Source organism: Nicotiana tabacum, chromosome 8, assembly GCF_000715075.1.
Source record: "Nicotiana tabacum cultivar K326 chromosome 8, ASM71507v2, whole genome shotgun sequence".
NCBI lineage: Eukaryota > Viridiplantae > Streptophyta > Magnoliopsida > Solanales > Solanaceae > Nicotiana > Nicotiana tabacum.
Window position 1 is genome coordinate 17,442,826 of NC_134087.1, and position 24,599 is coordinate 17,467,424.

Below are 24,599 nucleotides of genomic sequence, written 5' to 3' on the forward strand. Positions count from 1 at the left end.
TTTGTCACCCCTCATGAGTAACATATAGTATGAACTAGGCTACTACACATTGCGCTCTACAATAACAAAAATTAGCACCCCTGGCTTCTTCTTCTTCTTTTGTGTGAGTTTTCATGAGGATCTTTTCAAGGAAGGAGAAGATTAAAAATACAAATAAGTGGGGTATGCTCTTTCTCCTACGTGACATTCCATCTCAGCAATTACATATATTTTAAATGTGTTACAATTTGATATGGCAATCCGTTGGTTTTTAGGGGTAGGTTCGAGCCATTGGGCTAACGGCGAGGGCAAATTTAGGACCAAATTCAAACGTAAAAATAGCACGGGCTAACCAGTTTTCGGATTGGTAATTAAGAAATAGCCAGCATTTGCAAAGTCATTGAAAAATAGTCATTGATTTGCTGCAACGCAAAAAGTTTCAGCATAATATACTGCAGATTGGTGCACCTGTGTATGAACTTCCAATATATTATGCTGGAACTCCAGCACACAGAAACAACAACAACAATAACTCAGTATAATCCCACCAGTGGGGTCTGGGTAGTGTGTACGCAGACCTTACCCCAGCACACAGAAAATTCCAGCATAATATACTGAAGATTGAAGCACCTGTGTATGAACTTCCAGCATATTATACTGGACCAGTATATTATGCTGGAACAACAGTATATTATGCTAGGAATTCACATGGAAAAAATTCGAACTCCAGTATATTATGTTGGAATATTTCCGGATTTCAAACAATGTTTTCGTTCAGATTTATCTTTACATGAAAAGTAGCTAAATTTCGATTATTTTTGAAACGATGACAATTTTTTAATTACCACCTGTAAATCTAGCTATTTTTTTAGTTTCACCGAATTCAGACAAGTGATATAGTTGTTCCATTTTCGATAGTTGAGGGACAGTTTTGGCCCTTTTCCCTTCTAAATTTTTTTTCTCAATTTATTATTGATAATAAAAAAATTGATATAGTAATCGATCAATACAGTTGGATGACTGGACTAAATGAATTTGAATCTATTGTTCTTTTTTAAATTGGAAAAGTATTACTACTTCTCTTATTGGGGTTACTTATGTTTGTAATTTTCTTTTTTGAGGTTTCACAAGGGATTAGGGACGTTGTTATAGTGACAATTTGACTAATCGAGGGATCTAAGTGCTAACTTTCTAAAATTCAAGGTGCTAAATGACCACTTTTACAGTACCAGTTTACTAGTACCTTAGCCATCAGTCTCTCTCACAACAATGGAGTCCAAATTCCTCTCTTCAATTGCTCCGGCGCCGTCGCCGACACTTTCTACCTTTCAGGCTTCCTCCGACGTAGCCACGGACCGGACTATTCTAAGTCCGGCTGCGAAATATCCGGCGCCGCCAACAACGCCTTCGACGCCGTTATCCGCTCAAGATATACGGCGATGGAGACCGGCGGCGCAACGAAACCTGAGAAACCAATGGTCTAAGTTGGCTGCTTTGCGGACGAAATGGTTTTCCTTATCCTCCACTGCTCGATCATATGCCACTTCTGTAGTCAATTCACATCTCTCCCAAAGGTAAACTTCAAGCACGCGTTTGAATAAAATTACAAGTCAGGAACTTGCTTAAAGATACTGTAAATCATTTTTTTTACAGTTAAAAGCAGTACCACAACGTATGAATAGAAAAATGACTCCAAATATAATTGTGTCAGCACCCAAGAGTATGGTTAGTGGTCAAAGTGGGAGGAGAATCATGAGTTCTCAGCAGAGTAGTCAAAAGCGAAAAGAATAAAGAAGCATCAAAGTTTTTTAAGCATTGCTAAGAAAAGCACCAATGAAGTAATGCAAGAAAATATAACTACAATACACAAACAAAAGAATGGAAAAACTAGAAGTAAGCTATATACATATATGTTGTTGTGCCATGGAAGACAGAACCCATCCGTGAAAGTGAACACGCCTTAACACCGAGCTTTAGGGCTTAAGCACTTTAAGCAAGCCTCAGGTTCAAATCCCAATGGAGCGGAGGCAAAAAAATACTAGGTGATTTCTTTCCATATATCTAAGCCTTGGTGGGCAGAGTTTAACTTGTACTTGAGCTGGTGGGAGGTAGCATGTACCTGATGGAATAGTTGGGTGCGCACAAGTTGGCCTGAATACTACCATCATAAAAAAAGTAATTGTCTTATTCTTTCGGGGACGAGGGAATAGTATTGAAGAGAGTATGTGGATTTGTATTGTGGTTAATGTGATTTCTGTTAAGCAAAATGGATCCTGGCCCTAACTCAACAGAGCCTACAACCCATACCCTCAGCTAGTGCAGGACTCTAACAATTTACAATATTGACTTGTCAGTGATTCTGAATTACATCCTTTGGAGATTTGATGCAGGTATATGGATGCAATGGACTTGGGTGTTTTAACAGATATGCCTGATATACGTAAAAAGGCATGTAGGAAATTGTTCAAGCAGCAGGTGATTATAGTAATTGCCTTTGTCCTTCAGTCTTTTGGCTTCAATTTGAATTGTCCTAGAAGCTGGCTATTTGCACACTGCATAAAGTTGATTGAACCAATGTGTTTTGATGTCCCTTGTTGCTTCCTCATAATTACATGGAAAACCTATTGAATTTGAAGTACTGAGAATATATTAGCACCTTCCAAGCGACAAATTTCTTAATATTCTTGTTGCTAAATTAATGTTGTTGGATTGCTCATTGAGTATGCTCGAGATTATGCTGGAAATATTGTCTGATTGCGTGTCAGAGGTTTTCCTCGTTATTTAGTTGCTCAAGTATGCTGGAAAGGAGTCTGTAAAGTAGAATGGAAAACCCATCTCTGTTTATTGACAAAATCAAACTGTACTCTGAGTAATTTCTCACAGCTGTCTTTATTTTTCAGGAGACTTATAGGAATAACCTCTTGTCATCTTACAAAGATATGGTATGGACACTACATATTTACTGCTCCGCTTCATAAATGTGTCAATGATTAGCTTGCTACTCTGAGTAAAGTTGGTAAACATTTTGTCATCAAATTGATGTATTCTCTGCTGTGGTTTTCTTCTGTGTTGCTCGGAACCTGAATATCGTTTTGTGTTATTTACACATCTAAACCTGTCGGTATCTCCCTACGTAATGCTTAACATCTTCTTTAATAGTTCAGGCCTCTGCAAATGTCTTATAACTTCATTACTTTCAAATGCTCCCTATTTCATTCGACCCTCTCCTATGTTTGGAAGGGAAACATCCCTATTTGAAAAACACCGGAAAATAGATACTTATGCCTCATGTACAGTTTGAATGAGTGATTAAGCACAATGTTACTTCTATAATCCCCAAGTATTTGGAAGGCCAGTAGTTGTGTTATGTATTTCTACGTGAACGAAATATCTGCTGTTTAGATATCCTGGCACAAATTCCTTTGATGCTAATTCTGGTAAAAGCAACAAACTGATATCTCTACTGGTCTTTTGAAGTGTTTACTGCATTTGTCTTCCATGCTTATCTGTGCTTGTTTGACATCCAGAATTGCATTTATCTCGTTCTTGGAATGTCCAACGTCCTTGAGATCACACTCTCAACCCATAGTTGTATGACTATCCATTTTTAGCTTTATCTGACCAAAAAAATTATATAACTAATTTGACAAAGTTATATAAGTGAATTTATAGGTCAAAAAGTTTTAGCTATAAGATAAAGTATTTACTGTGAAGTGTTTATGCCGGGTCGTTCTACTACGGAAGCTATCCACCTTATCAGGAGGTTGGTGGAACAGTACAGGCATAGGAAGAAGGATTTACACATGGTGTTTATTGACCTAGAGAAAGTGTATGACAAGGTTTCTAGGGAGGTTCTTTGGAGATGCTTGGAGGTGAAATGTGTGATGGTAGCCTACATTAGAGTGATAAAGGACATGTATGGGGGAGCTAATACTAGGGTTAGGACTATGGGAGGTGACTCGGAGCACTTTCCGGTTGTTATAGGGGTTGCACCAAAGGTTTGCGCTCAGCTCATTCTTATTTGTCCTGGCGATGGATGCACTAACACACCATATTTAAGGAGGTGTCATGGTGTATGTTGTTCACTGATGATATAGTTCTGATTGATGAGACATGATGCGGCGTTGACGAGAGGTCGGAGGTTTGGAGATAGACCCTTGAGTCTAAAGGTTTCAAGTTGAGTAGGACTAAGACAGAATATCTGGAGTGTAAGTTAAGCGATGTGTTGGGAGAAGCGGACATGAGCGCGAGGCTTGACTCACAAGTCATCCCAAGAGAGGACGTTTCAAGTACCTTGGGTCAATTATCCGGGGGATAGGGAGATAGACGAGGATGTCACGCACCGTATAGCAGTGGGGTTGATGAAATGGATGTTAGCATCTGGAGTCCTGTGTGATAAGAAAGTGCCACCGAAACTTAAAGGCAAGTTCTATAGAGCAGTGGTTAGACCGGCCATGCTGTATGGGGTGAGTGTTGGGCAGCCAAGAATTCTCATACCCAGAAGATGAAAGTGGCATAGATAAGGATGTTGAGATGGATGTGCAGGCACACTAGGTTGGATAAGATTAGGAATGAAGATATTCCGAGGGAGGTGGGGGTGGCTCCTATGGACGACAAGATGCGGCAAGCGAGGCTTAGATGGTTCGGGCACGTGCGGAGGAGAAGCATAGATGTCCTGATTAGGAGGTGTGAGCAGTTGACATTGCCAGGTATGAGAAGAGGTAGAGGGTGGCCTAAGAAGTATTGGGGTGAGGTGATCAGCCATGACATGGCGCGACTTCAGATCTCCGAGGACATGGCTATTGATAGGAAGGTGTGGAGGTCGACCATTGTAGGTTAGGAGGGAGTTGAGCATTTTTCCACGTTTGTGCCGGGGCGGGGCTAGGCTGGTAATGTTTCGCCTTGCGTCTTTTGGGGTTTATGTAGTTTTCACACTATTTTCTATGGCATTATTACTGGTTATTGTTATTGCTTTTCCATCTATTTTCTGTTTCTTACGATGCTGATATTATTTTTCTGGCTTCTGTTGTTGTCATTGTTCCATTGTCTATTGTTTATTTTCTTCTTCTTGAGTCGAGGGTCTTTCGGAAATAGCCTCTCTACCCCTCTGGGATAGGAGTAAGGTTTGCGTACACTCTACCCTCCCCAGTGGGATTAGAGTGGGGTATTATTGTTGTGAAGTGTATATATATCGCTAGGTGTCAGTATACAAATTGCAAAAGTTTTGGTATCTTGGGAAGCTGGGGTCTAGAGTACTTTTAGTCAAGGGTGCAAAAATCAAGACTGAATCAGGACATGTATATATAGTTCTTAGTTGTTTGCGTGTTATTCACTCATTGACAGAAACCAACTGCCAAGTGATTTATCTTTGAGACTTGGTTCTAGTTCTCTCCTTCAATTAGCTCTTGCTTAGGCATGGATCTTACTCCTTCATGACTATATTGAAGCTACGATTGTTTAGGAGTCTGGTATACTGGCATTTTACTTTCTTAATTCCAGTGACTTCTATGAAATTCCCATGCCTGTTTATTGCCTGACTATTTAGCTGTCTGCAGGTGGCTGTTGTAACTCAGATGGTCAATGTTTCCAAATCTATGAGGTGTTACCGCAAAGGAACAAATGGCAGTGCACTTACTGAGTTTTCTTTGTTCCCCGGAGATCAGAATGACACTGGTGATAGTGATGGAATTCCTGTTTTCACCTTTTGGTCAATCTTTGATTTCGGTATGCCTTTAAAACCTTTGCAAGTTGCAGACTGTCCCACTATTAGGAATTCCTGCAGAGATTTGTCAATGTTTTGTTAAAAGGTTATCATATGTTAATTCGTAGTTCCAGCTAATCAATGAGTGTTAAATTTATTGTCTGCTTAGTTAGTAGTACAAGGGTATCACAAAGCTTTCATTAAACCTTTTGCTCTAGTGTACTACAAATGATATTGGCCTGAGATGAGTTCAAATGGAATATCATGGTCCAACAACAGAAGTAACTATATAAAACCTACTTATCAAAAGAAGTAATCATATAAAACCTAAGCAAATCTGGTTGTCAATGTGGTATAAGTTGCTAGAGCTCAATTTTGAGTTTGAGTCGTCAGGATCTTTTGTTTCTCCCCTTCCTGGTTGTAGGGTTTTGGTGATCACATGATAGTCTCTTCTGCCTGGCCGGACGACATTCCGCAGTCACCCTTAATCTCCTTGGTTAACTATAAAATATTGCTTTAGGGGTGGATAATCTACGCATAGACTTGAGATATCGGGAATGGAGAGTGTCCTATTAAACAATCAGTAAAAGGAGTTATACCTTGGCTTCCTTTTGGTCTTAAACTGATAACTAACTTCTCTTACTTATCTGCTTAGCACTTCATATTTACAATTTTCCTCTCTAATGACTTCAGAGAAACTGGCATTGGAGCTAGTCCAGATGTTTGTGTCAGAAACGAATATAAAGGTGATTTTCTCATCTCCTCCGCCACAGTGAGGCGTTTTTCACTTTATTGGTACAAACCTTCTATGATCTATATATTTGTTTTGCCTTATTGAAAGTTTAGTGATGTGCAGCGGTTGCTTGTAATGGAAATATGCTCCATTGGTTCCGAGGAATTTTCACAAGTCGACAGGCTGAAATGGAGTGATCATTTCTATGTAGGAGAGTTTGAAGATCTGCTCAAATGCAATTCAAACTCAAATGAGGTTCTTAATCAACTCGTGCCCAGGCTAGAGAGCTGCAATTCTCGGACTTCCCCCATGCAATCGAGTAATCAATTAGAGACCAATATTCTCCAGGTATCAGGTCACCTGTTGTATATGAAGTTATAGTTTTTGGAATAAATTTGTGTGCCTACTCCTCTGTGTCTATAGTTGTTAGAATTATTAGCACACTGAAGCACATCCCTAGTGCTTCAAAGACTCTAGGCTTGATGGTGAGTGATATATCATCATATCATTACTCTGGGAAAAGCCCCTTGGCCGGCACATTGAGTAGGATATCATAGTTGCTCTAATGGTGTTATCAATAATTATGTATATCCCATATAATTTCTGAAGCTCTTACTTCTATCACACGAATTGTCTTTCTGAAGGTCTTACTTCTAACCATGTAAAAAAGCTTTTGGCTTAAGCATAAAGGCTTTTTTTTTTTTTTGGTATCAAACTTCTCTTGAAATTGCTGCGAGATAGCTATATTGGAGATATTATTACTTATCTATAACTTTTTTTCCTTTAAGTTCAAGACAGGTTTTCCTGTCTCTTCTATGCACTGTTTCAACTCATTAAATCATGTTTGCTTTTTCGAAAAGTTTTTGTTTCCTTTAGGATGACACTGAATCATGTTTTATTGTCAAGGTAATATTTTATAATGGTGGAGTGAAATACGTATACAATTGCTGATGATCAGATTTGGAAAATCCATCATTGTCTTATTGGACGGAAAAATTTACCAACCTCCTGTTGTTGTTTCCACTTTCATTATGTACTTATTAAATATTTGAATTGTAGGTTTACTTAACAACCTGGCTTGCAGAAGTCAATGTCGATAAATTCAGGTAAAGTGATTCTGTGGCGCTTCAAGTTTTTCAATCTTTGACTCTGAACCTACTTCTGCGATTTTTGGTTTCTATTGGTATTGGTGTTCACAAGTCATATAATGTGTAAATTCGTCTAGAATGAGATATTTACCCTTGTATATCATGTTGTAACAGATTAGTGTTTCTTGACAGGATAGGTGAATTATTTGCTATGGTAGGTGAGGAGATGCATGTTACCATATCTTGATGCCTCAACTACACAGGTAGGTGAACAAGGGTGAAAAAACGCTTTAATTTTAACGTTGCGTAATTCCAAGATTGGAACTTCAAGCTTGAGCTCATCCATATGCCAAATAAAGCATTGAGCTGATCTTTAAGCTTCTAAGATTTTTATCTTCATACTTATCTGTAGAAATAATGCGGATGTATCTATTGCACCTGAGCAGAGCGGAATGGATACAAAGGGTTAGCATGGATAACCCCAACTCATTTGATCGAGGCATGTATATATACATGTAATGGCGATGGGTCTATTCGCCAATGAGGTCGATAGAACTTGAAATGATAGAAAAGCGACCTAAGCTGGGATTTAAGATGGTGAAGTCGTCCTTGTCCAGGAGAATCATCCAACTTACAAACTATGCTACTGATGTTTCCCAGGCAATGAATCCAAGTGTCAGACAAATGACTGCCTAATGCTGTCTTTGTTTGTTAAAGCAACCGGCGAGTGAAGTGCCAACATTGACATATTTAGTAATATGAAAGTGAAGAGGCAAGGAAGAGCTGCTATTTTTTTTTAATTTTTTTAATTATATATTGGGGTAGGGGAGTGGGAAATGGGGGAGGGGATTACAAGGTGAGGAATTGAACCCTCACCAATAAGGTGAAAGTTTAGGTAGCCAACTAACTGAGCTACTAAGATTCTGCAGCAAGAGCAACTATGAGCGTTAGTTTTCTATTTATTTGTTTGTTTATTTATTGGGGGGTTTTTGGGGGCAGAGATGCTAGGCTCACTCGTTCCATAGATAGAATACTCCTCTTTCATATTAGCCCTTGGTGGTCTGCTTGGGTTGGTGTCCAGTATAACAAGGTAGGAAAAACATCCTATTTCTCAAAATAGGGATGTGGTCATGAGACGTACTTTATGATGAAGTTACTGTTTGGAATTCATATTGTGAACGTCTATTCTGGAAATTCTCATTGGCCAAGGAGTACTTTTTTCCTCAACGTTACAGAAATACTCTGCAAATTTTACATGTTAAAAAAAGAGAAGTAAAAGTAGGTAATTTTGGCGGTAAGAGAAAGCTAATCCATGTAACTGAAGTAGCAAGGCGGTAACTTCGTTTTCCTTTAACGTAAGATGGTTAAATAAATTACCGTTTTGTTACTTAATTCGTATTCTAATGTAAGGAATTTGAATAAGCTACCTTATGATGTGAAATGGTATGAATTAATATTAATGCCTTCGATTTCAATTGAATAAATTACTACACTCGTCATACTTATCATTTCGTAAACAAACTTGTCTACATCTTCCATTGCTTTTGAGAAAAATTCTTAATAGTAAAAATTTTGTGAATTAACTTGTATTATTCTTGCTTTACCTCATCCATGAATTCTTCTACACGCTATAAAAAGCAAGCAATTCTCAGATAAAACTATTAATCAGCATATGTTAAAGTAAATTAAACAGTTCATTGCGTGGCTAACTCCAGTGACATTCCATCGAACTTTGGTTCGCTTAGTTACACCTCATTCTGGGCATTCACTTACCCTTAGGTTACAGTTTGGAACTACTACTATTCAGCTTATGCTCAATCTCTTCGTAGTTTCAACACGCATTTGGACATTCTGTAACTAAGCAAAGCACATAGAGAACACAAGCAAGTACTTGATCAACCAAATAACCAAAGTTTCTCTCAGTTCGTATATCAACCTCTTTTCTGGACCGTCAAAGCTATGCTGGAGGAAAGTTACTGTTGACAAATCACGTGTCAAACCAAGCAGTTGTTTACTCATTCCGAGACAGACAACAAAACACCGATAAGAGAAAATGTCCCCTAAAGTTGCAAAATTTCACTTTGTGTTAAGGTTGCGAGGCATTTTCTCCTTTGTTTCCCAGAACCTGGTTGTGTGAAGGAAGGCGGGAGGGTGCGAGATGGGGCCCTCAGAAAAGAGGGTATAATTCAACGCATAACAGGAGGAAACATCAACATTTTAGACTATAAGAACTCCCAGAACAAGTTATCAAAAATCTGCCCAACAGTTGCACATTAAGAACCATATAAGGCAAAGTACAGGCATTGATCTAAACCTCTGTACAAGGGAAATAATTAAATATCAAGCTGCTCTGAAAGATCCTTTTTCATCTAAACTATTTCTGAACAATCTGGACAGCTTAGCACTGTTTCCAGCTGTTAACTCTAAAACTACTAATGGTTGAGGGATCCATCAAGAGAATAATTAACCTTTATCGAAAAATAAAAAAAGCAGGGCATCACCAGAATAAATTATGAGCCTAGGCATCACTTATACTTGATGATGATGCCAATACAAATACATGGACCTGCCTAAAGCAATTATAACAACATTCACAATTCTTCAAGGAGGTGACATATATAACAGCACCATTCACCAACTACATATCGACAACTTTTAACCACAGGGTATATATTCTCCCCACTTCTGGCAAAAAATGATGGGGCACCCTAGTCTTCGAAGAGATGTACATGGAATGAATCATATATTTCTTGATAATGGCAATTTTTTCTTCTTTTTTTTTTAATGCAAATGATTGGACAGCCTACATTGCATCTAAGGTGAAAATTGAGTGTATGTTCAGCAATACTGGTTGTGTGGTTCTATTTTCTTCTTGCTAGTGCTAGTACATGACTGGGACAAAAATTTCTACCAGAAGTTGAGGTAATTGATGACAGAGCACAGGGAAAAATCAATTCATTTGTGATCATAGAGAAAGACAATGTACCCCACTAGGGAGATTTTTCGGTATTGGAAGTGCAGTGACGTATCTCTGGGGAAAAGGTTTATGGGTATGTGCAGCTGGGCCTGATGAAGATGAGGTCTCAGCACCATCAGATTGTCCCCGACCGTGGAACTTCGCGAACCGATTGATAATGGCGAATTTCTCTAGGTCTTGCCCTTCTACTATCACATCTAATAAGGATGCTCTCTTGTCCAGTCTGATCATAGGAACAACAAATTAGAAAGTAAACCAGAGTTCAGAAAAGCAGATACAATATATAATCAACAGAAGTGGAACAGATCAAAAGATAAAATGAACTCCCAAGAACTAATAACAAGTCAAATGGCAATAGATATTAAAGACTTCAGAAGTGTGGATTTCCGAATAAAAAGTCCCATGTTTCTATGCAACCAACCAATAAGTACTCTTAGTACTTGTGCCCTCATTTTCATCAGCTTCATATGTTTTAAGATGTGCTAAACCAGAAGCAAGAAGCCATCACAGTTCAAAGTAAACTGTCGATTTTCTGAGTAAAATAGGATATTGTTCAGATTTGCAAATCAATAATTAAAACTTAGCATTACATGTAGTGGGAGTTTGGACATAAGAATTGTAAAATTCCAAAAAAAAAAAAAAAAAACTGAAAAAAAATTTCAAGTGAAAATGGTATTTGAAAATTAGAGTTGTGTTTGGACATGAATATAATTTTGGGTTGTTTTTGAAGTTTTGTGAGTGGTCTGAGTGAAAATTTTGAAAAACAGTTTTTTGAAGTTTTTCAAATTTTCGAAAAATTCCAAAATACATCTTCAAGTGAAAATTGGAAATTTATGAACAAAGTACAAATGATGATTTCGAAAAGAAGTGAATTTTTCGAAAAAAGGGAAAAATTTCTTACGTCCAAACGGGCTCGCAGTGTCTACGTAATTAGCAGATTCACCTTTATTTATCATTACATGTAAGCTTCTAGCATACTCATGCTACTAAGAGAGCCAAAGACAGAAGTCAACAGAAATGAAAAATAACTTGTAAAAAGAGACGTGACTCAAGATCATATTCCAGAAGGGGAAGAGAAGAAATATCAGCAGGAAGAAAATGTCTAAAGCAACAGAAGAGCTCAAGTTCTACAAATTGAGGAAATATGATAACCTCCCTCAAACGTGAAAATATCACTCAATATTGATATTGACAGCAGAAAAGTCAGACCTACTCAATGACTTCATGGCGAGAGACTGCGATTTCCATCGAGAGGTGTTCTTTCACCTCCGACTAGTTTTTTTCCCTCCCACCACCCAAAAGCCCCTAAAAACAATGCAGGAACTCTGGGTCCCAAATATAATATTATAGAAACTCATCTGCTATAGTCGTGTACCGTCAACACTTGTCTGCACATGTTGCTGTTGGCGGAAAAAAAAGAACCCGAATGAAACATCAAGCATTACCTCAAAAAGTCACTTTCTAATCTCCTCGCTCTTCCCATTAACTCTTCTACGGCTTTGGCAAAACAATGTTTATTAACCCTCTGTGAAGTATTGCAGTTTTCAGGAAGTCTACAAATTACATCAAACATATCATTAGGATCAGAAGAACAACAAAGTTATAGACATGACTGAACAATCTCAGGCAACAGTCAGAAAACTCACAGTTTTTTATCATCAGGAGGCATATTCAGAGCACCATTTGAGCTACAGACCATGCTGCATGCATCCCCCAATGCCAATCTAGCGATGGAGTAAGCCACACTCTCATGCTCTGAATTAGCTTCTGCAGAAAGAATTGCTGCAGGTGGAGGGCGAAGTAGTTGCTGCATAAGCTGAGTGGTCGATAAAACCCTTCTTTTAGCTTTAACCCCTGGTGCCCCTTCCTCAATAAAATCAATGCCTTCTTCAACCTGATAGTAGAAAATAACAGGTAATTAGAAAAGTAAAGGTAATCAAATTTTGAAAACAAGAGGATTTTAGTAGTCAGTTCATGATACCTTTTCAGTAAGCCTATTAACAGCTCTAGCCCACTCTCTTTCTGCCAGGCTGCATAGAGGAAGTTAAAAACACATCAGCATGAAGCAAGAGGATTTATTAAAGAAATTGTTATGCATAATAAGAACCTGATTGTCCGATTGCTCCGTGAATCCACTGAAACTTCTTTATACCAAGGAGTATGTTCAGATGTAGCACGTTTCCGCTTCATGGGCTTCAAAATTTGGTGCTGATGACCAGCATTCACTGGCAATGTCTGCGGGGAAGAAAAATGCTCAATTGCAGCAGAGCTGGGGATAGAATTTGGCTCAAGATTACTGATTGAACTTCGATCGGCAGTTGCAGGTATGACTTGCAGCATAGTATTAAGCGCATGCAAACTACTGGAAGAGTTCCCAATAGTGAAAGATTGTTTGATTGTCTTCATTGCAGCAGCTCTACGTGCATCATACATCTGTAACATCTGCCCGTTTTTTAAGGTTCTGCACTGATTAAACCAGGAAGGTTCCAGCTGAGGACCATTTTGAGTTTGCTCAAGCTTAACAGAATTTGTATTATTGCTGTGAGCGCCGCTGTGAGAATCATCCTGACAAAGTGCAAGTACATCCTGAGGAGTCATTTTCCCCACTTGTTGAGATGAAATGCTTCTTTGCAAATCCTCTGGCCCGGAGAATCCTAGCATTCCAGTGTCCCCAGAAGGAACTTGCAGAGCACCTGCACTGCTGTCTGCTACCTTCATTCTTTTGAAGGCCCTATTGCTTGGATCTATCTCCACCTGTTTCATGGCCCGCATTTGGTTTAATAGGGAATAGTTCTGATGAGATAAGTTGTTTGGCTTCAAGGATCGGCCAAAGGCTTCGATATCTCTCTGCATAGATGCAGAATTTGCAGGAGATCCTCCCAGGACATACTTGTCAATAGATTCTCTACCTTGCGAATCATTCATCTTCTGGACGAGGTCAACATTTCTCAATGGTACTTGCGGAGAGCTTCCCTCTGCACGCTGTTCTTCCGCTTCAGCAGACCCCAGGGAATTCACTGAGCTGGTACCAATCTGGGGAGCCAAATTCCCTCCTCTATCGGAGTATTGATCACTTCGCCTCCCTGGAGCAGACAACGATGACTCCACAATATTCAACTGATGTGATTGGGAGATATGGGAAGGATTCTTGTCATACTGAGCACCAAAAGGTTGCTGAGGTGGTGGAAAATTAGTCCACCTACTGGAGGACATTTTTGAAGACATATCCTGCTGAGCGATGCCAGACACTAATGGCTGAGAAACTAACACTTGCTCCTGGGATGAAACATGATTGGTAAAGATACTTTTCACTGTACCATTGGCATTACTTAATTGGGACTTGCATGCAGGGGGGACACTCTTATCTTGTGTATTGCCTGCCCCATCCGGCAAGGAAGCCCCCACAGATTGACCACTTGCAGATCCTCTGTGAGAGTCGCCTTTCTCTGTATGACAGGAAACATGTTTATCAAAAGATACACTAACAGATTGATTTGTTGAGACTTGCTCAGTTGTCCTAACCACATTTGGACTTTTAATCTGACCTCCCATATAGGGAAAACCAGAAAGAGATTCAAATGCTGGAGAAAGGTTTCCGGGCATTGTGTACATAGAAGTTTCATTATTTCTACTTCCTGGAATACCAAATCTATTATTCCTCAACCCTTCCTGGGAGAGGTCAGAAGGTGGAAGTAGGGATTGAGCCTGATGAATTAGACCTTGATTCTTCTCACCAGTGTCAACAGCAGCATGACTTGAATGCGAAGAGCTAACTGCTTGGATAGCGCTCTGAGATGACAAAGAATGGCTTCGGACTGATGCACGTCCAGATGGAGGGCCAAGTTGCAATCCAAAGCCTTGAGGGGCAGAAGATTGACTTCTCTGGTGATGACTAACAGGCTCATCAGACTCATCTGCTTCAGGCATCTCAGATGATGCTTTGTTCTCCGAATGACCGAACTGTGCCACAGAACCACACTCTCTCGATTGGTCCACCTTCTGAATAAGTTGTAGCATGTTTGGACTGCAAAAAACAGAACAGTCTAAACATTGAAACCAAGGGGAGAATATCATTGGAAGGTAGTTTATACTTCTCAACTTGACAGTCAACAAGGTTTTCAAGGTATACGGAAAGATATGTACAAAAGAACATCTAAATCGTACAGGATCTATTAAAATGTACCTAATACTAATAATTTCTGAGAATCAGGAAATTAACTACCTAGATTGTGCAACTTTATTAGGTGAATGTAAGTCAAGAGATCTATTGAAAAGCCCAGGAATATTAGATACACCAGGAAATCTGCTCTGCAAATGCACCTCGTGAGAGCCTTTTCCATCCATCAAAACATCAGGCAACTGCCCCTGTAGATCAAGGAACATTCACCTCTTACTGTTAATCAAGGATTTATAGAACTGAGGGCTCTTCAAAAAATACTACATTAAGCACATATATTACCTTTTCTAATTCTGCCTGACTCTGAGGAACCTGACCAAAAACCTTTGATTGTCCTTTCAAGGAATTGTGCTGCACTACAGATTGAGAATGAGTAGATTGTTTCATGCTACAAGGAGGATCAGCATCCTCATTCAAGTTTCCCAAGGGATGGTACTGAAACTTCGGAGGCCAAGAATTTTTCAGACCACCCTGATTAGACAACTTCTGCTTCCCCATGAGAAGACACCTAAAATCACTAGCATCTGATAATGCATTTTCCCTAACCCCACCAGCAGAAGAATGAGGGTGTGAGTTAGAGTGATAGCTGTCATTTGAGTTATCCTTCTTATCACTGTTCTCCATCTCATACATTTTAAACTCTTTGTCACCAACATCCGGTGATGAGTGCAAAACCTGGTTGTCTTTCATAACATGATGCTGTAAAACCCCCAAACTTTCACTTACATTAGATTTAACCAAATCAGCATTTGTCCAGTAATTAGATTGATTATTATTTTGAAGAGATTGTTTGGTTTCTTCAGCACCCTTCATCATACTTGAATTTGGAACTGTGGCAGAGTTATAGAAGCTAAAGACCTCTGAATTCCCCTGCAGACTAGCCACAGATGATCCCGCATGCTCCATACCAACTGCAGAAATACGGCGAGGACTAGATTTCAATGCCACACCACCATGAAAGACTTCGTCTTGGATGCATTTGTTCTGATTGTTGTCCTGCAAACGTTTTGATGAGTTATCACTTGAAATACTTAACGCTGCATCTCCAGATGGTACTGCTGATCCAAGAACACCCCAATTAGCTGAATTCATCCACGGTTGTCTAGCTCCACCGAGCTCAGCTGTCAAATTACCAGAAACCCTTCTTGCAATCATCTCAGGGTCAAGAGGATGTGAAGTATTGCTAAATTTCTGGCTTGCTTCAACTGATGTCTGCAGTGGACCAAAATCTGACGACTTGCTTCCTCCATCTGATGACTGGTCAAGTCTTAGAGAATTCGTTTGCATATTCTGGCCTCGCTCATATGGAAACCTGTGCTCCTGGACGTTGTGAAAGCTGTTGTTCACATTGGTGCTATCACAGGGTTGAACAGAAAAATTCAAGGATGGGGCTAGGGGCAATTTGTCTTCAGCAGAAGATGCTTTATGTCTCCCACTGTTGTACATCAAATTATGATTCCCTGAAGAAATTTCAGCACTGTGAAAATTCAAACCACTCCATTCCTCCTGCGGGGCAACATCACTGCTAGAAGCTTCTTCAACAGCAGACTGCATAAGAGCACTCCAAGTACCACCTTGGAGAGAAGGAAATCCGGTCAGTAATCCTGCACTATCGAAAAGATTACCACCTTCGTCATTCCTATTAGGGCTTTTGGAGAAGGCATTCCATATATTATCATCTGAACCAAACAAAATTCTTTCTTCTGTAGGATCTAAACCAACTTTATTCTCTGGTGAAGAAGTTGGTGCCGCTTTCTCCTGCGAGGTCTCTGAGGGATTGCTCAGATCCAGTCTGCCGCAGAAATCCTGGAGAGCTGAACCTTTTTGCATAATATTTGCTTGCTGAAGGTTCTTGATATTGATCGCATTAGATTGAGCTTGACTTACAGTATGACCAAAAAAATTCTCACCTTGTAATCCCTGTCTAGGAATGGAAGTCCCATCCGGCCCACTGGCTTGATCTGACAATGCAGCACATTCATTACCCGGAAATGAACCAGTAAAGGTTGGCATTGGCTGCACTGCAGGCTTCTTTGTTCCCATCTGTAGAAATTGGTTCAAGCTTCCTCTTGAATCGGAAACAGGAGTTCCATATAGAGACTGATCAATGTGTTGAGGAATCAAACCCATCAAATGTTGTGCAGCTTGGCCATAATTTGTGGGATTGAATCCGTTTGAGGATCCTTGAAGAACTGGAGAACCACGTTGCAACCAGTTAGTGTTGCCAATCTCAGTTGCGAGCGCATAATTTGCTGCACCGGAATTTGTAGTGCCATTAACAGAAGCAGGGGAATGGCTACTAGATGCCACCTTAGCAAGGGGAGGAACCTGATTTAATGCATGTTGTGGACTGGCATCTAGTTGCTGTTGCCTCTGAAATTCTTGCATCTTCATGAAGATGACTTGCTGTTGCAGTTGCTGCATTTCGTTGTTAAGCCCAGACTGCTGCCGTTGCAAAGATTGCAGCATGTTTGATTGCTGACGGTTCATTTGCTGACCACCAAAAAGATCAAAACTAATAGGACCTCCAGAAGGTTCTGACCTGACTGGTCCCCTTGCCTGCTGCTCAAGACCCACCCCTCGCTGCAATTCATGAAAAGATGAGGCACCGGAGGCTAGATTACACTGATTAGAACCTGTATTCACAGCCAGAAATCTGGATTCATCCTGCTTTGTCTGGTAATACTGATTACCATACATGCTTCCATTCAAGTTTGGCTGCTGACTTTGTGACTGACTTTTAGCAAACTCAGCCCATGGGGTTGATTGTGCAGAGTCCAAGCCACGCTGCACATTAAATGGATAACTGCTACCTGCTCTCGTAGTTTCTGCAAACAAAGGAAAGTAAGAAAATCGCCCAACAAGCTACTTGGCTGCCAAATAAAGTTTAGACAACATATCAAATTACCAGAGTTCTGTAAATTGTATGTGTTGGAACTCAGTCCACCTGTCTGTCTCTGGCTTCCAACACCCAAAATATTACTTAGTGCTGGAAAATTCCCGTCCACTACCGGGGAATGCTGTTCTCCTTGTGACAAGCTGTCTTGTGCGAAAAAATTGTGAACCCTATCTCTGACTTCATTGCCAGGCATAGATAATTTAAGTCCCAAACCTTTGATTGTTAAATGTTGCTATACAATTACTAACATAGCAAGATATCAATAAACTCAACCTTTTTTCTATCTAGCATTGCAATGTAAATTCCAGAACTTAAACATAATAACTTGGATCACTATTCTTAGAAGCTAAGAATCAGTTGCCTCCTCGACAACTGCAAAAACCTGCAAGACATTCATCCAAGCTCAGTTGGGTGAAAGTAGAGACATATTAAGTGGCAACAGATATTAGCTGAGATGACAAAGAAAAGGCATACAGTAATACTTGAAGATTCACACTTACTTTGATGGAATTGCTTCAATACACAACTAAAATTTATATAAACATGCAGATACATATAATCCGTAGAATACATAATCAATGGCTAGTACATGTTAATTATCAACAGCATTGAAGCTCGCACCTTTTCCTCAGTCAGTAATCACAGAAGAGAGCTTATAGTTGACCAAATGACATAGACAAAAGAAAGACCAGCAATGGCTATAAAGAGTAATAAAAAAAGGCATCCGCGATAACAAGTGTTCGATAAAACCGCCAAGACGAGGCAATTCAAATTTCAAACACATTGGTGCATACCACACTTGTTTCCATCCGGTAAAAGAAAAGGCCGGCGGGCGGGGTTTTAACATGCAAAACTAAACTGGATCTGCCATTTTTCTCAAGAATGAGAAGCATCAGAATATCTAGTGCTTTGACTTAAGCGAGCATTTCCTTTGGATTGCATCAGTCAAGGTAAAACTGCTGGCATAACCTCAGATTGACCTTACGCAAGCTCATTACCAGAATCAGGACAAGTGCTAAATATGTCATAGTTTATGGTCAAGTTAAAAAGCTATCCCACTGGTTAATGAATAAAACCTTACTTGTCGTACTGATTTCTTATTTACCAAGGGCAAGCAATCTCACCAACCCAATAACATGCAACTGTATAAAATTTTGGTTATAAAGCGTCATCAGTCATTTGTTCAAAGAGGTGACATGGTCACCCACACTTTCTCAAAACTAGGGCTAGTACGATGATGCTATTCATCTAAGAAAGTCCTCACCCGCCCGCTCGATGTCAAAATGCTTCAAAGCAGACATAGATTACAAGCTTTGGCCCTCGCTTCCAAAACTAGGCTAGTATGATGAGCAACTCAAAATGTTGTTGTGCCCACTGGGGATATCTTTCATTGGTCTATATTTACCAGTTACCTCGGTAGGTAGGGCTTCCATTAGTATAGTACCGTGTGCTTGTGCAGGTGAAGTGAAGCTTTTGTTGATTGATTCCAGACAGGTCTCTCGAGCCTTCTTTCTCGCTCTCATCTATTTTACATAGATGATTGGTCTCGAACGTGAAACTCCCCAGGGATTAAAAAATAAATTCGACTTTTCCCTAAAAAGGGCTGACTCCTGGATTGTCGTTACCTTTGTTGATGAAAGGAATGAAATCTTGTTGAGAATAAAGAAAAGTCAGGATCTTTCTCTTAACAAAGGAGAGACCTAAAATCCATCGACAGGGTCCTTTACTAAACTGTCAAGGAACACATTTCCTCCAAAGTTTGGCAAACGCCAGTTCTCCTTCTGGAATAAAGCATTCAAATATATCAATCAGAACTAACTACTTTCCAATTCCTAGTCAGTTTCCGAATGTAAAAGCATGTACTGGTAAGTGATAACAGTGACTTACTAACAACAGATTATTATGTTGTTTACAATATTTATAAGTATAATTTTATGTTGTTGACTATGATCGGGCAACAGGTTTGGATGGAAACAAAGCTGGACTTTTGTGTCCAACTTTGCAAAAAGTATATATACTAACGTTAATCAGCTCCAACAACAACTACTACCTCAATGCCCAACTTCCTGAAACTTCGATATCCATTTCTCTTCATTTTCGTCCGTTTCATTCAACTAAAATACTAACGATGTTAATTGCCGAGTCTGAGAAGAGCAGTCAATTGTAAAAAGGCACCATTTTTACAATTCGCCAGTACCATCTGAAAGACTTAGGTGACATCTAAATACAGATTACAGAGATTAAATATAAAAATGACAAAATTATAGTTCAAGCTGTTTATTCACTGTAAATTAGCCTGAAACGCTAAAATCCCAAATCCACAGAGAGAGACTAGGGCTCGTGATAATACACGGAACGGAATTTTGATAAAGATACACTTACAACAAATCCCGAAGCTGCACCAACTGAGCTTGGAACGGATCCTTTGGCTATCCGAATTGTAAGTTTTTGAATCGCCGATAGAAATGGCAATTGCGCAGAGAGAGAAGCTACAGTGAAAGAAGCTGAAGAGAGAGGAAAAAGGGAAAGAGAGAGAGTTGGAGAGAGATAAAGTGAGTGCGTAATTTTCAACGAACTGCGGAGCGTGGTTAGGTTCGGGTCGAGGATGAGATCCACATCCGAATCCGGGTTTCGGAGCTTTGCGTTCTGATTGGTAAGTTCTCAGGTAGGTCATTAACCTTTTGCCATAAGGAGTATGTGGGCCCCACTGCGTTATTTGGGGTTCCTTTTCCCGAATAATCCAATTGAAAGTACCTTAAGGCATAATTCAAAGTATAGTTTGTTCTTAAATTTTCCCTCCAAAAAGAGTCTAATGCTCGCTGGATATATGGAAAAAATTCATAAAGTCGACAACCTTTATTGAATTTATTATATTATTTTTAAGTTTGTGCAACGTGTATTTTAATCTCTCTGCTATATATTGGCATGAGATTGGGTACAATAAATACTTGTAATTATTAGATCTCAGGCCAGAGGTGTAGTCACATACAATAAAGGATTGTCAGTTGAACATAATTCATCGAAATATTATAATGAGTATATAAAAATTATTCTGCATATATAAATCAATTATACATGTATATTAAATTATGAACACCCTTAATGAAATTTTTGAATTCGCCACTGTCTTAGGTCCCATACCAATTTACTGTGTGTTGGGTGAAATCAAAAGACATATAAAAACAACATATTTATGAATATTTTCAAATTTAATATGGTATCTGATGTTTGGCTATAATTATATATTTTTAATGCATTACTTACTTTATATTTAGGTGTTTTAATGCAAAACTATACTATATTTGTGCTTAATTGAATTTATTTTATATATCGATAGGTTGAAAACGAAAATTAGAGCAAAGTAGAGATTTTATGTGTATTTTATACAATACAAGAATAAAGTTGTGATTATTTAATTAGGGGACAAGAAAAAATTTAAAGAAGATAAAAGAAATTAAAAGAAGACAAAAGAGGACAAAAGAAGAATTGAAACAAGGAAGAAGAAATAAGAATAACGCTCCAAGTTGAACCAAAAGCTACAATACACGGGCAGTGGCCAAATGGCCATAGCTCCGTCTTCCACCGGTAGAAAAACACCAGACCAGATGCAAACGAAGCGTCTTTCAAAGATGCATACAACCGTACTAGAATCATTTCAAGCCTCCATCCCAGTCGCTACGATCCTTCAAAAGGGCGTCGAGGTCACTGTAGCAAAAAATCACCTGGGAACTTTGAAAAAATCCCTTGGTGATTCTGGGTCAAAAAACGGAAATCCAATCCATGGAGATTCTTCTCCATCACAAAACGAGCCTCCACACCAAAATTTAACCAATTCTACCATGGGAATCAATACCAAAGTTCAATCGAACAATTCTGGTGAAACGGTATTGGCCGGAAATGGAGGTCCAACCGGCCAAACTGATAATACTGGGTACCAAAAGGATTGTACTGCTGAAGATAATAATTTAGCACCATCAATTTTATATGGGTATCGATCAACCGCCTCAATTCTACAAGCTTTGCATCCAACATAGGACAAATATAGTTAGTTTAATTAAGCCCAATCCAACATAAAATAAATTCAATTATGTGCTTAATTCTTCTGGGGCAATTGGATTGCAACAACCAATTGCCCTACTGAACTCTTCTCCTTCAGATGGTGGTCAAAATACTACTAACTCTTCTGGGGCAATTGGATTGCAACAACCAATTGCAAATATTTCTACACATCCAAAGCAGCAGGTAAGTAAAATTTCTAACCAATCCAACATAGGAACTGATCAATTCTCCCAAAAGGCAAATTCTGAAACTCACGACTTGGCAGGCAATGGAGCTCTGGTAATCTAACCGGCACAGGACCAATGCCAAACAACCCCTATGATTCAGGAGAATGCTTCCAAATCCTAAAGTTAGATTTTAAACGAGCCCAACTTGTCGAATGCTGAAAATGGCATTAATGCAGACCTAGATCTCACAGATGCTCGACCAAATGCATCAACTGATGCTGCTAACACAATTGGCCTCGTGACCAATGTTGCTTCTCCAGATGTTAAAGCTAAGGTTTCTACTATAGAACCTCTTTAACCTTCAGGTTCACAATTGCCAATCTCTGTTGTTCCTGCCTTAAGTGACATTGCCCAGACCAATCAACAATCATAGGTCCAAAACAACCCTGCCATCCCCAACTCCAATCCTAAAATTTTTTCCAACTTTGACAAACCAAATTTTCCAAGGAGAAACCAAAAGAACCAAAATCCACCCCAGGAGAAGCCAATGACACCCCCTCAATCCAATCCAATCTCCACTGTCATCCCCCAGCCAAATGTCAACCAAAACAAACCAAAACTACCCCTTAATCCACCTCCACCACCCCCAATAGTCACCCACTCCTATGTAACTAGGTTGAGAGCCAGACATGAGGCAGAAATAGCCCCCATCCAGTTCTCTCCTCCAATTATTACCACCAAATAAGGCAAGCCAACAGTCATTTTTAAGAAGGAAGACTACATGGTGAAGTTTGCTGACAGATGTAAGTTTACAGTTGTGGGCAAATTCTCAAATACTATGCCCAGAATGGATGTGATCAGGAAGAGCTTCATTGTTCAAACAGTACTCAAAGGTGGTGTGAAAATTGCCCATTTCAATGCAAGAACTGTTTACATTGATTTGGACAACGAGTATGATCACTCCACTGTATGGAGCAAGCAGAACATGTACATACAGGGTCAGCTGATGAGAATTGAAGCTTGGAATCCAATTTTCAAACCAAATGAAGACTCCCCCATTGTGCCTGTATGGATCATGATCTCAGAACTCTCATGGCATCTTTATTACATGGAGATTTTATCCCCTCCTCTTATCTCCCATTGGAAAAGCACTTTTTCTTGATCTAGCATCCTTCCAGAAGACCAGAGGTAGTGTTGTGAAAGTCAAAATACAAATAGATCTCACCAAGAAAAGGCCAACTCGTGTTTGGCTAGGTTATGATGAAGACCAGGATGTGAATGGGGATGGGCACTGGCTTGAAGTCCAATATGAAAGCCTTCCATCATATAGCACTCACTGCAGACATCTTGGCCATAATGCACAAGCATGCCCTGTCAAACAAAGGGATTTGGAAACCAATAGGAAAAAAGAAGAAGAAAATGAAGCAGCAACTACTACTCTCCCAAATAACCAACAAAAAATCACAGATCATGCAGAATCAAGCAAGCAACAGCAAAATAACAACCAGCAAGGGAAACCAAAGAAGGGAGCATCAAACCACAATGAAAAACCAAAGGCAAAAGGGCACCAAAAACCAGTAGAACAACAAAATGCAACAGAGGAAATAGCAACCGAGGAATGGCAAACACAAAGGAAGAAGAACTTTAAGGGTAACACTCAAACCAAGAGACAACAACAAGTCTACATACACAAACAACCAAACACTCAGCAGCCTCAGCCCACACCAAAGGAAAACCAGCAACAGGACACCCCCTCCCCCTCAGGTATGCCTACTATCAATCCTCTAGCTCATCTGGAGAGGAGTGAAGGTTCTGGTGCCCAGAACCCCCGAAACCCCCCTATTATTTCTAATGTTGTTGACTCTGTTGCTCAGAGTCACCCCATTCCCCATATTCCCCATGTTAATTCTGGTGAAGTTGAAGGAGGAAAGGTGAACTGTCAGGAGAAATACATAGGTAGACAGGAAGGGGTTCCAGATGGGGTGGTGTCTCCTCATGTTTTGCATGAGTGTGCTTCTGCACATTTGACTGACCATAGGATTGACCAATCAACCCCTGCAACCACACTTTCGTACTCTGGTAAAGAACAAGTTCAGAATTTTGATAATGTAACAATTGAGGAGGCCTCAGCTTCTGAGTGTTCTGAAGAAGATCCATCTGCACAAATGAAAGCACTCCTCAAAGAAAAAGCTAAAGCTGCTGCTGATTTCCCAATTCAAACTCAGAAAACTAGAAATAAACCTAGCCAGAAAAAGAGGAAAGCCATGAAGAACAGAAATGCAGGAATAAGCATAAATGAACCCCCTGATATCTCCCAGAATTTGAACCCTATCACCCGGCAAAAAAACATCCCTGATGCATCATCTATTGCTTATAGGCACTCAGTCATTGCCAAACTATCCCTATCCCAACCACTTCTAAATGACAAAGAACCACCCTCAGATGGCAATGATTCAGACTTCCCCACCAAAGATGAAAACCTCAAGACCAAAACTCACAAACTCACATTTGCCTGCCCTTTCAACAGATACCCCCCTCAACAGGATGAATACAAACCAATTGAGTCTGAGGATGAAAGTGATGGGAATAAGGAAATTGACAGTGTTTGTAGTGAAGAACTCCCTGAAGAAGAACAACACTGTGAACTGTTGATTGAGGTAGTTAATGGAAAATCAAAATAGAAAAAGGCTGATAATGCCACTTTGTCTGCCAGAAAAAGCATCTTTCCTAGTCTCACCAGAAGTAGAGCTGCTAAAAATAGAAGCAGCAGTGTCCCACCAAAACACAAGCTTGAGCCCTCTTTCCAATGATTAGTACAA

The 24,599-nt window shown here is 39.6% G+C and overlaps 2 protein-coding genes across 4 annotated transcripts; one reads left to right on the plus strand and one right to left on the minus strand.

The window, feature by feature from the left end:
• The first annotated feature begins 1,186 nt into the window (after positions 1 to 1,186).
• On the plus strand, positions 1,187 to 8,671 carry LOC107808418 (uncharacterized). Its single transcript, XM_016632937.2, has 9 exons — positions 1,187 to 1,553; positions 2,370 to 2,454; positions 2,880 to 2,921; positions 5,535 to 5,703; positions 6,374 to 6,426; positions 6,537 to 6,761; positions 7,473 to 7,519; positions 7,694 to 7,764; positions 7,914 to 8,671. Exons 1-8 carry the CDS (start codon positions 1,249 to 1,251, stop codon positions 7,746 to 7,748), a joined length of 981 nt encoding a protein of 326 aa, XP_016488423.1. The 5' UTR covers positions 1,187 to 1,248; the 3' UTR covers positions 7,749 to 7,764; positions 7,914 to 8,671.
• A 1,074-nt stretch (positions 8,672 to 9,745) lies between these two features.
• LOC107808417 (uncharacterized) lies at positions 9,746 to 20,140 on the minus strand. Of its 3 annotated transcripts, none has more exons than XM_075219029.1 (10): positions 19,937 to 20,093; positions 17,564 to 17,936; positions 14,938 to 17,483; positions 14,701 to 14,843; positions 14,213 to 14,502; positions 12,586 to 13,924; positions 12,460 to 12,508; positions 12,125 to 12,372; positions 11,924 to 12,031; positions 9,746 to 10,701 (listed from the first exon to the last, which is right to left on the minus strand). In XM_075219029.1, exons 2-10 carry the CDS (start codon positions 17,745 to 17,747, stop codon positions 10,467 to 10,469), a joined length of 5,142 nt encoding a protein of 1,713 aa, XP_075075130.1. In that variant the 5' UTR covers positions 17,748 to 17,936; positions 19,937 to 20,093; the 3' UTR covers positions 9,746 to 10,466. The 3 variants fall into 3 exon arrangements, with proteins under 3 accessions (XP_075075130.1, XP_075075131.1, XP_075075129.1); XM_075219030.1 differs by having other exon boundaries at positions 12,586 to 14,502; positions 17,564 to 17,731; positions 17,828 to 17,936; positions 19,937 to 20,071; XM_075219028.1 differs by having other exon boundaries at positions 12,586 to 14,502; positions 19,937 to 20,140.
• Positions 20,141 to 24,599: the final 4,459 nt, after the last annotated feature.